Raw genomic sequence first — 14,107 nt, forward strand, 5'->3', positions numbered from 1 at the left:
CAAGTCTCAAAATGCCTGCATACACTACTTCAGAGAAGCTTTTGGCTGTGAAGTAAGGGAAAATATTCCCCAAAACAGTTGCAGAAGAGTTGTGTAACCCACATTATTCAAACGGGGATACTCTCACCATGAAATTCCATGGCTCTCTGGATCCAACCAGTGAAAACAAAGCTTTCTAAATGGACATATTTATAAATTTTTACATAAGCTAACTCAAATACATGTCACCGTTAAGTACAAATGGTAGGAAATGAAATAGCTGTACTTCACAAGACACTAATACATAGATATATGGTTTTCTTTCAAACTGTCTTGAGAATAATATTTCTTCTGCACCACTTGTGGCAGGATGCAAACCCCCCTTTCTCCACCCCCAACCTTCAGTATGGAAGGAGTAGGCACATCTCCCTCTCTCTCTGCTACTTGAGGCTGACAGCTTCTTTTGTTTGGCCCAGAGCACTCTGGCCAGGGCCATTAGGAGAAGGGATTGCCAAGGCGCCAGTGAGCCGCTGGGCACCTGTGGCCAGTGTGGGGGATGTCTGGAGGCTTCAGGGGCACCCCACACAGGGTGTGGGGGTGCAGAGAAGCTTCTGGAATGCCTACAGTCAGGTCTGATCAGCCAGTGTAAAAACAGGACTCTCGTTGAGACTCCGCACATTGTCGTGGGTCTCTCGGAGCATGAGCAAGATGCTGCTGCTGAGAGCCCCCCTCCCTGGGATGGAGACCGGGATGGAGACTCCGCTTGCCTTGCCGCCACGGGTGTGAGTAAAACTTCTCGCAGGATTGCGAGTGTATTTATCCTTTCCGTGCACATATGCACGTGTAGCTTTCCGTGTTTAATACAAGCACGAGTAACTTTCCATGCACATTTGCATGCGTACTTTCCGTGCACACTTGCATGTGTAACTTGCCGTGCACATTTGCACGCGTACTTTAAATTATTTCCTTGCACAATCGCGAGTGTATTTTCCTCCCGCGCTACACATAAGCATGTGTAGTATTCCGTGCACATTTGCACGTGTAAGTAAATTAACCCTCGCAGGATTGTGAGTGTATTATAAATTTATTCTCGCAGAATCGCGAGTGTACACTTTCTGTACTCACTACGAGTATGTGTATCTCTTTAAAAATAATCCCGCACCGTGTTCAGGCAAGTGCGTACCCCTCCTGGAATCAGAGGCGGTTCCGGCATTGTTTTGGGTGAAGCCACGTGCATGCACTCTGTGGATCGCCCGTTGTATTAGTTGCTGCCCCTTAATAATTTTCCTCAACTGATATCCGAACCTGTATTTAAGTCACTTTTGGAGTGCTAAAACCCTGTTTCTCACCGGTTTAATAAAAGTTGTTTTGGACCCTGTTGTCCCTTAAACTAACCTTGGGGTGCCTCCGTGACACCGCTACATTAGCTTGAGAGTCCAAAACGAAGAAAATCTCAGTGAAGATGGCAATGAGTGGTATTTAATATTGATGAATGTATAAGGTAGAGAGAGATGACTCCCCCTAATTATAATGCCTTGTGAATTTAAAGGAAACAGCAGCTAACCTAAACTATTTCATAAAAAAAGAATTATTGAAAACAAAAAACCCCAATTCACTCAGAAATAAACTGGACTTTTACCCTAAAGTAGTGGGAAGAATCATTGCAGATTACAGAAAACACTCAAAATATACAGATATACAGAATTGTCTTATTCACATACAAAAACTTTACAGAAGGTCCTTTCAAAAATGGTGGCTGTATTGTTTAAACATATAAGAGTGACAAGATAAGACTCATTATATAAATAAGTGCATTTTAAAAATCTTCCAGTACGATTTAGCAACCATATTTTAATGTATTTATTTTATAAAAGATAAAATTTATGCTACTGATTCTTATTATTTCTAGGGTAAAAATTTAACATGTGGCAATAAAACTTTTTTTCCCTTTGATTTAAGAGGTTCTTGTGAAACAAATGTTATGTTTTAAAACTGGGTTTACCTTGGGAGGTAAACCGAGAGCGGGAACTTACAAGAAAAGCCTGTGGGACCTTAATAGGTGTAGGTATTATAAATATAAATAAGGGTAAGATCAATTAAACAACAATAAGCAGAGTAAACTAAACCTCTGTAAGTTCTTGCCTACGGTGAGATGAAGCAGTAGAAAGTGGAGTGGTAGGGCTGTGAGGCTGATGAAGTTCAAACCAGGAGATGCCACAAATAGTCTTTTGAGCACACAGTCTTTCATAAAACTTCTGTTACCAAAAGTGGGTGGTAGATTTCCCTATCAGAACTTTGTGTTCAGGTTCTCACAAGCAACACACAGTGCAGTTCAAGGCAAAGGGTGAAAAACATACATGCATTGTACCTGCGGATGGAATCGCATACTTCACCTTGTAAAACATGAAGGCATTTCTCTGTTTCTTATTGCAGATATTAATCCATCCTTGAAAGACCTGATGCACACTTTAAAGATCTCAGGATAGAAGGATAAAACTTCACCAAACAGCAAATTAGAAATAAATCTTGAGAAAAAGAAGTGTGTATGTATTTTAGGGAAAAAATAACCACAGGTCCTCTGTGGACACAATAATGTGTCCACAGAAAATAAGAACAACTAAATCAGCTCCTGTGTGGACAACAGCTTAATTTTTCCCCCAATGTGACTCCCTTCCTTTTTAAAAATCAGCACTTTGCATTTCAATAACATAATTTTCCACTGAATGTAATTATTTTCAATTAAAAAAGAACAAAAACCCCAAAATAAACAACCAAACATAAAAAAGCCCCAAAAAAACAAAAACCAAACAACCAAACAAACCCACAAACAAAAACAAGCTGCAGACAAGTAACTCTCTTGAAGGAGAGAATCGAAACAACTTACAAACCCACTAAATTAAGGTTAAGATTATTTTACTACCTATTTCCATGAAGACAACCCTTCCACAGCTTGATAGCTCCACTGGCAATGGTCTAATTACTACTGCTTCCCAACCCAATTCATTGGGTTTTCTCAGATGATGATTATAACCATTCTTTCTCATTGCTAACTAACATGAACATTTTGATGTAAATTTTTATAAGTGATCCCTGACGTTGACAGCTGAAGCAGAGCAGCTGCAAACCCTAATAGCTAAACAAGTAAGTACTTATTTGCTGGCAGAAATCAGCTAGTTATTATCAATGTTTTTATTTATCGTATTATAGTAACCACCCAGAGCATGTGAGATCATGACTCCATTAGGCAAAGCCTTGTACATAACTTATTCAAAAGTGTCTGCCCCAGAGTAATATATAAAAAGTAAACAACTGAGACTGAAAATATGGCAAATTCCTACCACTAACCCAGAATACTGTAGAAAAAGCAGCTAACCCAGGAAATGAGTCATATTTTTGAAGTCCTAGGCCAGTGGCTCAATTACAAAGCCTAGTCTTGCCAAAACCTAGTCAGCCACAAAGCCTCTAATCATTGCCATTGCTATGTCTAGTTGGTTCAAAGAGTAAAGCTGCCCTTTAATCCCAGAGACTGGAATAAGTTGAGCTTGTAGGCCTCTAAAAGGTTCCTTACTCACCAAAAGCAATTGGTGCATCTTAAGTAATTACTACTTGTAAGCAAACAATATTTGTAAGACCAAAACACTGATCAATACAGAATTTCAGAAGTTCCATTTGAAAATGACGAACACTTTTATCTATGTGTTTTCTTGATGAAGGAAAGGAGAAATTGTGTACAGAAGGTGAAAGTCAAAGATGTGGCTTTTGCAGGTGTAGATGCATGCACTTGTTTCTCTCTCTGACTTCAAAAGAGTAAGGGATGGATTCTTTGCATGGGACCAAACAGTCTACCCTCAAGCACCAGAGAAGGAACGCAGGATGCCTGTATCCTCAGGCCTTCTCACAAGAATAGAAAAGCTGAGAAGTGTCCACCATTCCCTCTCTAGTCCCCTAACCCCCTGGAGCACACCATACTATCAGCACATCAACACATAGCATATCAGCATATAGCAAGGTAGTGGTTGAGGCAGCAGTAAAGAGAAGCTGAACTCTTATCTCAGATGGGTGCATGGCACAACTCATCCTGAAAGGAAATGCAGCTTTTTACCAAACATACTCAAAGTGGTGTGTTTATTCAGATGTCAGGCAGTGAAGGGGCACAATTATTTATTAAACGATGGTGCAGGTGTTGACTGGCAGACTTGCCACACATGTTATCTACTATGTATTTACTTTGCTATTTCACTAGCCACATTCACACTGCAAAAAGTGTTGTGGTCTCTGATGATCCTCTCATGGTTTTCATGCCCTGTACTGTACCACAGCTTGGATCACAAAATAGGAACATGATAGCCCTGCCCCAGGGGAAGAAACCTCTGTGTAACTACTCAGGTCACAACAACTGCAGATTCCCTCTGGTCTAACATGAGATTAATGCACTAGACCCCCCCCAATGATCCTATCATGATCAGGAGACTTTTAAAACTGAGGCTGTAACGGTAGGACTTGCCTCATAACCCTGTTGCTTACAGGTACACTCTGTAGCTGACAGCCTGAAATAGGTGGCAGGGGAGCTTCAGCTAGGGAAGGCTGCATAAAACATCATGCTTAAGGCAAGAACCACAGAAAGATGCTGCAAGGTCACAAACCTGTTCTGATGTCCTCCATGCTTGCTGCACAATGGAGCCGGAGCTCCAGAACCGTAACAATGCATTTGTACAGAAAACAAGTTCAGCTTCCCTTGCTGGTAAATCAGCCCATCAGACTCCCTGGTATCAAAGGTCATAAAGGCATTCAGACTCTCTACTTTGGACACCTGATATGTTGAAATTAAACCACAGAAAGACAGAAGCATTACATTACCTTCCTAGTTAATGAAGAGCTAGGCATCTCAGAAAGGTCTACCCAGAACTGATAAATGGTCAAAGCAATCAGACTCTCCTAGGGCCTCATACAGACAAGCTGATTGTTCTTTACTGAAAATAATCCATTCGACTAAAAGCAGCTGTATTTCTGTCCCAAAATCATGACATTTTATCAATAATATGAATGTCTTTAAAACTGTCAATGCTAAACAAAACCTGAGGTCACAGCAATTTTGCCAAGGTTTTGAATATTCCCAGGGATCTGCAGGCATTAATACAGAGAAGACTCATTAACACTGAGATTAAGATTAAACTCAAATGCTTTCCTAGCTCCTGGCAAGCACCCAAAATCCTTAAATAACATGTTCTTAAGATAGACTTCATAGGAGTCTTAACTGATTGAGGGCTTTCAGGCTACAAAAAAAAGAAACAACAGAAACACTTCCTAAAGAAACTAGCAGGAATTTGAAATTAAATGCTTTCCCCATCCAGAAAGGCAAATGTCAAAGCAAACAGTGATGCTCTGGGCACAGAAATATGGAAATTAAGAGAGTCATCAAGACCAAATCAGAGCATTGCTTCTCTGAGTGCATGTGTAACTACAATACAGAGCAAGACCACCCCAATCCCTCATTAAACACTGAAAGTAACTACTGTAATACAAATATCTTAATCTTTAATGCAAACTAAGTAACTGACTTGATTTTAGAAAATATTTTGAGATTGTATCTAACATAAAAGCAACACTGATCCTTGTTGCACAAAACTTGAGGTATTTACATGTGGTCCCTATGTGTCCTGCTCAGATACAGAACTCCATTAAGTGCAAAATATGAGGAATGACAAAAGAAAATGTAAGCTGTAGGAAAAAAAAAAAAAAGTAAGCAAAGGAATAAGTAAAAATGACGAGGAAAAAGCAAATTTAGGGGAATGATGCTCATAAATCTCTTACATTTCAGAGAAAACAATCAAGCAAATAGCATCACAGCTTAGTCTTAAACAAAATGGTGGAACTTGGTCCAGATCTGGCAAAGCACTTGGACTAATGTTCAATTTTCAGCTTGCGAGCAGTTCCATTGAAGTCAAATTTCTTGTAACTTTAAGAGGTGAACATTTCTTTAAACTCTTTGTTGGATAAATACAAAGGACTAACAGTGTTAAGTTCAAGTTCCTGAAGATCCCAATTCAGGTCTCAAACATATTTTTAAACATTGGTTCAAAGCCCTTGCTCTCAATTAAGAAGGAATTTTTTTGGTTCTGGTCTCTTAAAGCAATGTAATAATCGGTAAAAAACTCAAATAACTTGGCTCACATTTTCAATTACTTTTTCACAGTCCAAGTTTCATGTATTCAAAAGTAATGCAACCTTTATGAAGGCTGGGGTGGGACCATGAATTTACAACTAAAGTAACTCAACCACATTCCCCATCAAAGGAATCAGAACTCCTTCAGGAACTATCCAGAAAAGCCAGTACTCAAACTCACTGACCTAGCAAGCCTTGCTCTCCCACAGAATATTGTAATACACAAGTGCCTTGATTTCTCACTGGCAGAACATCCCTCCTTGATTTCTATTGAACAGTGAATGGCAATGCACACCTCAGCATCCTCACAACTTAAGTTCCTTTGTGAGGTTAACAGGAGCAAATGTTTAAAAAAAAAAAAGAAAAAACAAACCAAACAAAACACTAAAGTAAGGATCACACATCCATATTTTGACATCTCTCTATATACAGTTTACTGTCAAGAGAATTCTTCCCCCATTTTCAAACTAAAAATGATGTTTTAATTGGTGTTTGGCTACGGTATCCACTCAGTATGAAATTATGTCCTCTGCGCTCGCCAGGAAGGATGTAGCAACCCAGACAGAGCTCCCATGGAAACACGCAGCCATCCAGACCTCAGGCTGCAGGGAGTAGAGATAACAGCTGTGCGAGATGCGACCAGGTGGATGACCTGCTCAGCCTGGTGGCAGAGCTAATAGAGAGGAAGTAGAAAGGTTAAGAAGCATCAGGGAGTCTGAGAAGGAGACAGATTTGTGGAACCATTCTCTGGCTGCCCTGAGACAGAAAGAGGAATGGCCATCAGAAGAAAAAAAAGATCAAGGGGGTCCTGAATCCTCCCCCCACAAGACTGAAGGCAGTAGCTCAAGGGAAAGGAGTTGAATGGAGGCAAGTCCACACTTGCAGTGGCAGGTGAAACCTCCTCTTGCCCACCTCACCCTACCAGGTGCCCCTGCACAACAGGTATGACGCTCTGGATATGGAAGGATGAGGAGGACGCAGGTTCATATACACCGGAGGTGTTGACAAGACCAGAAAGGCCTACTCCCTGTATTATGATGACCTCCATGAGGAAGATGGGTTGTAGTTGTAGGTGTCTCCCTTCTGAGGGGAACAGAGGGTCAAACATGCTGGACAGACCCTCCTCTTAGGGAAGCCTGCTGCCTCCCTGGGGCCAGGGTTAAGGACATCACTAGAAAACTTCCTAGTCTGGTACAGCCCTTGGACTACTACACATTACTGGTCTTCCATGTGGGTGGCGATGAAACTGTGACCTGTTGTCCAAGGGCAATCAAAAGAGACTTCAGGGCCTTGGGATGGTTGGTAAGGGAATCAGGAGCACAGGTGATTTTCTCCTCTCTCCTTCCAGTTGTGGGCAGCAACATTAGCAGAAACAGACAGATCCAGTCTATTAATACATGGCTCTGTGGCTTGCGTCATCACTACAATTTTGGGTTTTCTGAGAATGGAATTGCCTATATAGCACCAGCTTTGCTGGTGTCAGTTGGAATTCACCTTTCTCAAAGTGGGAAGATGGTCCTTGCTCATGAGTTAGCAGGGTTCATTGGCAGAGCTTTAAACTAGACATGACGGGGCACGGGGATAATATCAGGCTTGCCTGTGACAAGCTGTGGGACAAGATGCCAAGGTTAGAGGGGTGCGGTGACAGCAAGGACCCTCAGCCAGTGGCCCTAAGACATGTTGGCCACACTGGGGCACACTTGAGGTCTTATGGAGATGAACCAGGCTCTCCTAAGGCAACAGGAGCCAATAGGAAAACACCAGTGAAATACTTCAGAGAAATTAAGGGGTACTCCTCTAAGAAGGTGACATGGCAAACAGCCCAGCTGAAGTGCCCCTAGACCAGTGCACACAGCATGGGCAAACAGGAGGAGCTGGAAAGCCACTGTGCTGCTAGAAATCTAGGACCTAGTGGCCATGATTGAAACTTGGTGGGATGGATCCTATGACTGGAATGAAGCAATCAATGGCTATGGCCAGTTCAGAAGGGACAGGTGAGGAAGGAAATGTGGAGTGGCTGCCCTCTACGTCAAGAGAGGGATAGAGTGTGAAGAACTCTCTCTGAAGAACAGTCATGAGCAGGTTGAAAGCTTATGGGTAGGAATCAGAGATCAAGGCAAAAATGGAAACCTTGTGGTTGGTGTCTACTAAGGCTGCCCTATCAGGGTGATATTACTGACAAAGACTTCTTACTCCACCTACAGGAGGCATTACACTCACAGGCTCTTTTCCTGCTGGGGAACTTCAACCACACCAACATTTGCTGAAAAAGCAGCACAGCGAGCTGTAGGCAATCCAAGAGCCTCCTTGTATGGGAATATAGCAGAAGACTGGTGAGGAGGTTGGTTAAATGTAAGTACACTCAAGTGACTTGCAGCTGTCCATAGGAAAAGCACATACATCACACTAATTGTTTTACTGACCTCGTATGCTCAATGAGTAGAACTTCTGTGTTAGATAACACAGGCCTGGAGAAGCTCTAGATACCTTATCACTATGAGATTCCTGATTTGTTGTGAGAGCGAGAGGCTGTGCCTGCTTAAGCTCAGCAGGCCCAGTGATCTTCTACCAGGGCTGAACTTACCAGCGTCTGCGTCCCCACTTGTTCCCTCTGCATGGGAACTTAGGTGCTACTTCAGAGATCCCCCAGAAGAGAGGTAACTAAAATAAAACTTGCTCTTTGCAAATGCATTCATGGCCTGTGGCTCTTCTTGCAACGCGTCTGCATTGGTTCACACACTCCTGGAGTACACTGAGGATAACTTCCTAAGCCAGGTAATAGACAGCCCTACCAGGGGGGATGTGGTACTGGACCTGATGCTCATCAGTGCAAGGGAGCTAATCAGTGACATCAAGACTGAAGGCAGCCTGGGCTGCAGTGATCATGCACTGGTGGAGTTCACAGTTCTGAGGGATGTGGGACAGGTGAAGAGTAAAGTCAAAATCCTGAATTTTAGGAAAGCCAACTTCCAGCTCTTCAAGGAGTTAGTCAATAGGACCCCCTGGGAAAGTGCCCTCAAGGACAAGGGAGCAGAACACAGCTGGCAGATTGTGGCAGAATGCAAACCCCCCTCTCTCCCCGCCCCGCTCCTTCAGTATGGAGGGAGTAGGCACATCTCCCTCTCTCTGCTACTTGAAGCTAACAGCTTCTTTTGTTTGGCCCAGAGCACCCTGGCCAGGGCCATTAGAAGAAGGGATTGCCGAGGCGCCAGTGAGCCGCTGGGCACCTGTGACCAGTGTGGGGGATGTTTGGAGGCTTCAGGGGCACCCCACACTTGGTGTGGGGGTGCAGAGAAGCTTCTAGAATGCCTACAGTCAGGTCTGATCAGCCAGTATAAAAACGGGACTCTCTCGTCGAGACTGGGCCCATTGTCGCCGGTCTCTCGGAGCACGAGCAAGATGCTGCCACCGAGAGCCCCCCTCCCCGGGATGGAGACCCCGCTTGCCTTGCCGCCACGGGTGTGAGTAAAACCCCTCGCAAGATTGCGAGTATATTTATCCTTTCCGTGCACATATGCACGTGTAACTTCCCGTGCTTAATACAAGCACGTATAAAATTATTTCCTCGCACAATCGCGAGTGTAACTTTATTCCGTGCACATTCGCACGCGTACTTTAAATTATTTCCTCGCACAATTGCGAGTGTATTATACATTTATCCTCGCACAATCGCGAGTGTATTTTCCTCCCGTGCTTCCACATAAGCACGTGTAGTATTCCGTGCACATTCGCACGTGTAAGTAAATTATAAATTATTATTATTATAAATTTACCCTCGCGGAATTGCGAGTGTACGTTTTACCTGTATCTCTTTAAGAATAATCCCGCACCGTGTTCAGGCAAGTGTGTACTCCTCTGGGACTCGGGGATGGTTCCGGCATTGTTTTGGGTGAAGCCATGTGCATGCACTCTGTGGACCGCCTGTTGTACTAGCTGCTGCCCCTTAATAATTTTCCTCAACTGATATCCGAACCTATATTTAAGTTACTTTTGGAGTGCTAAAACCCTGTTTCTCACCGGTTTAATAAAAGTTGTTTTGGACCCTGTTGTCCCTTAAATTAGCCTTGGGGTGCCTCCGTGACACAGATCTTTAAGGACACTTTCCACAGAGCACAAGAACAGTTTGCCCAGAGAGGTCGTAGATGTGCCATCCCTGGAGACATTCAGGGCCAGGCTGGATGGGCCTCTGAACAACCTGATCTAGTTGAAGATGTCCCTGCTCATTGCAGGAAGGTTGGACTAGATGACCTTTGAAGGTCCCTTCCAACCCAAACTATTCTATGATTCTATGAGTTCCATTTCACCCTAAAATAATTAGGAAATTCTACTCTGCAAGACAGAACAAAATACAAATAACGGGACAAAAAGCAAGTTTCCCATCTTTTTACCCACACATGCATACACACTGACAGTTTTTTGTTCATAATGATTCGCCATAATACATTTTTTCACACAGTATACAATGAAAAGAATTTCAGCTTTTAACACCCCAAGTATGTATGAAACACCCTCTACCTTTTGCCTGCTTTTCTGTCCTTACCTTCTTTTCAGTAAACAAACTGATCTTCCAGTCTGCCCTTATGAGACATTTCCTGTTATCTGCTGCGTATTTTCAAATTACAACCACAATGATTCTGACCTTATGGCTGAGAAAGTCTGTGAGAATTCTTTTTGTAAGAAGGAAGAACAGTTTTTCTATCATCCTGAAAACCTCAGCTGCAAGGATTTGAACAAATACAACAAAAGAACCACTTTTTAGACAGAATTCAAACATCATCAAGTTTAATTCAGAAATAAGATTTTGAAATATTTTTGAGTAAATGGGAACAGCCTGCTAGAATGGAAGCAGGTATGTTACATTAGCTATAGCAGACATCACTATTGATGTGACAGCAATGTTACTTTAATGGGCATTAAATTGACATGATGCAGACACCCTAAAATAAAGTTCAAGTACCCAGGCTCTGCTTGCATGTGCTGTACCCTTAAGTGATTTGTGTTTATCAATGACAGATTGTCAAAGATGCGAATTAATAAAGGAAAGCTACTGCTGCATTATACTGACTGAGTTCTAGTCTGAGAGAGCTAAGAGTCGTCTTCTTCCTTTATCTATTCCCTGACAATTATATTTAACTGGCACACAGAAAGCATGTTTATTTAAAGGAGGAGTGGGTAGCTTATTCTGAGGTTTGTGTGCCTGGGAAACATCACAATATTAGACTTGATATCCAAGCCAAAACATATTTATGTTATAGCTGATCAAATCAAAACTCAACTTGAGACCAAATGTTACCTGCACTAAGGACCACAAGGATGTCAAGTAATAGAAAACGGTTTGCCAAAACTTTCCATGACAGAAGTTAGATTCTCAGAATACAATGGGATGTGCAAAATCCTACTAAAGCTGTAAGTCAAATGAACTAAACAGTTTCACTTTCCTGATCTGCATCTTGTATTCAGTACCAACAGAACAGGTCAAAACATTTTCCATCAACACATTTTAAGAGAATACTTTTTTTTGACTAAAAAAAAGTCTTTTTCTTTTTAATATAAAAGATCTTTTGATATTGTCAAAAATTACACTTTTTTCCACCCACTACTTACTCCTCCATTGCAATAATGGAGCAGTTTCATACTTACAACAGTGGTTGGTTGCTCTCAATTTTATTTGTCTTTCACTTCTTACCTTACAGACACAAGCAAGCTATTGTTTAACTTCAGTTCTCTCAAATTAGGTAGATAGACACCTATGGGAACAGAATAAAGAATCACTTGCAGACCTGGGAGTAGATTAAAAGAAACTTCTGACAATTATAGGCTGAAGCACCTAATTTTACATGCATTTCTTACCTGTTTCTGCCTGTTGTGTGCTGGACCTCTTCTAAGAAAATTAATGAGATAATTTCACTCAAAATATTTCACCCTTTGCATTTTTGCAACATATACATATTGTCTGCATGACTATCCAATTATAATTTTTGGAACCCCTCTCTGACAATTCTGATAGAGCACCTTTGCAGACAGACAACAAAAGAAACTGGCTTGATGGGTGACTGTTTATTTTGATCTGATTCCCAGTCCTTATTGACTACTAACTGAGAGATAGTCTGAAGAGGTAGGGGATGCTTTAGACCATGAACTCTGATTTCTATATAATGCTCTCGCTTCTCTTCCCAAAAATTTTTTTATACCTATTTAACAGCATGTAGTGATGGAGTTATTGGATACACAGCTAAGAAACACTTACTCAAAATGTAATTTTGAGTCAAACAACAAAAGCATAATAGCCCAGGTCACAGCTTCATCTTTTCTAGCTCAGAGGTCCCCAAAACACTACTCACATTTTGCTAAGCATTGTCTTCTCCTTTTAATTTTTCTGGATGTGACCCATTGTTTACTCTTAAATTGTCCAAGTTTGACATCTATGAAAACCTCAGTATGCTGTTATTACTTTGATTAATGCTTCTTTTCTTCTTCAAGAGACATTTGCCTTTTTGGTTGTCTCTATCAGGTATCTCTGAATCAAAATTGTAGACCAAATCCCTCCAAGCTACAGAATAATTCAGGTATGAGCTCAAGCCCCAGGAAACATTCGCTATTGACAACAGCAAACTTTTACCCATACCCACCAGCAGAGTTTATGCATGGCTGGTGAGCATCCTCCAATATGACATGTAACCATGCAGGGGTAATATCAGTTTTAGACAAACTGAATCATTGTTAAAACATTAAAAATATTTGCTGAGAACAGATTTTATGAGTCCTCTGAGTAATCTCTCTCTGGCAAGAGTGATTCAGCAGTGTCCAGAAAGACATCATTCCAGCTCTTTGTGAAGGAAAGGAAGGAAAGGAAGGAAAAAGGAAGGAAAAAGGAAACAGAACAAGAGCATTTATTGCAAACAATTTTAACAAATCGTGTTTTAATAGAAGCATTACCTATATCTAATGTCTTAAAATTTGGGAGTGATTATAATCCACATATTGATCTTCATGCTATATTGCAAATATTTAACTTCGTGTCTTCACAAAGCTCTTTGGAAAATATTACAAATTCAAAACACATGCAACTTTTTAGCCAATTTTTTAATAATTTTCCATAATCCATAAAAATTGTAGTACAAATTATAACACACCATTCTCATCCTGCAGGGCACACTTTCTCATATCAAACAAGTTTTATAAAGTATGGCAACAAAATAATTTGGAATCCTTACAGAGGAGATACTAGGATCTCTGTTAGTTATTCACAGCAGTCATACTTGCTACTGAGCAAAGATTTCCTCAGAAGTAATCCATGCACTAAGAAAAGCCCCACAGGAAAAAACAAAACAAAACAAACCCCAAAACCGAAACACCAAACCAAACCACCACCCGCCAAAATGCAAAACCAACCAAAACAAACAAAAAAGGACAAATCAAAAAGCCACAAACCAAAAAAACCCAACAAAATCTAGATTAAAAAAAATAATGGCTATCATGTTTCTGATAAGAAACCTGAAGCACAGAGATGAAATTACTTGCCCCAAAGTGTTAAAGGAAACAAGAAGGGTGCAGTAGCCTCTCCAGTCCCAGCACAGCTGTAATAGCCTTGCCACAGGTTAAACCAGAGATGTTAAAGGGTTACCAAGCACCGGCTATGGCAAAGCATTATAAAGGAAATGAGTTTGAAAAACTCAAATTAAGGAGAAGATTTGAATGAGGAGTCAAGACCAGCTCAAGAGAAATGGAGATATTTGCTCGAGACAAAGCCTTCCACTGAATGTATTTAGGGTTGGTTGAGAAAAAAAACAAGTATTAAAGGATTCAAAGAGGCAGAGTGACAGGCTGATGATACAATTTTTGCATCTCGTTATTTCATTATTGTAACCTGATCCTGCATCTCAGACATTTTTTCCCTGGTACCTTGTAGAGTGTTAAACTCTAATGTGCTGTTTACTAGACTGAAATAAAAGTATACTCTGTGCA

At 41.2% G+C, this 14,107-nt stretch overlaps 1 protein-coding gene across 18 annotated transcripts in view; it reads right to left on the reverse strand.

Moving 5' to 3' along the window:
• Nucleotides 1–14,107, reverse strand: part of LRRC56 (leucine rich repeat containing 56) — a 78,269-nt gene that overhangs the window by 24,127 nt on the left and 40,035 nt on the right. For 12 of the 18 annotated variants that reach the window (XM_065839851.2, XM_071809054.1, XM_065839852.2 and 9 more), the window contains one exon: nt 11,829–11,889. The exons of 3 other annotated variants lie outside the window; for them this stretch is intronic. In XM_065839851.2, the coding sequence (XP_065695923.1) occupies nt 11,829–11,889 (61 nt within the window). Of the gene's footprint in view, nt 1–4,622; nt 5,695–10,682; nt 10,859–11,828; nt 11,890–11,992; nt 13,169–14,107 lie in introns of those variants that run through there. 3 more of the 18 variants (XM_065839856.2, XM_065839861.2, XM_071809048.1) reach the window with 3 other exon arrangements.

The sequence above is a fragment of the Patagioenas fasciata genome, chromosome 5 (genome assembly GCF_037038585.1).
Source record: "Patagioenas fasciata isolate bPatFas1 chromosome 5, bPatFas1.hap1, whole genome shotgun sequence".
Taxonomy (NCBI): domain Eukaryota; kingdom Metazoa; phylum Chordata; class Aves; order Columbiformes; family Columbidae; genus Patagioenas; species Patagioenas fasciata.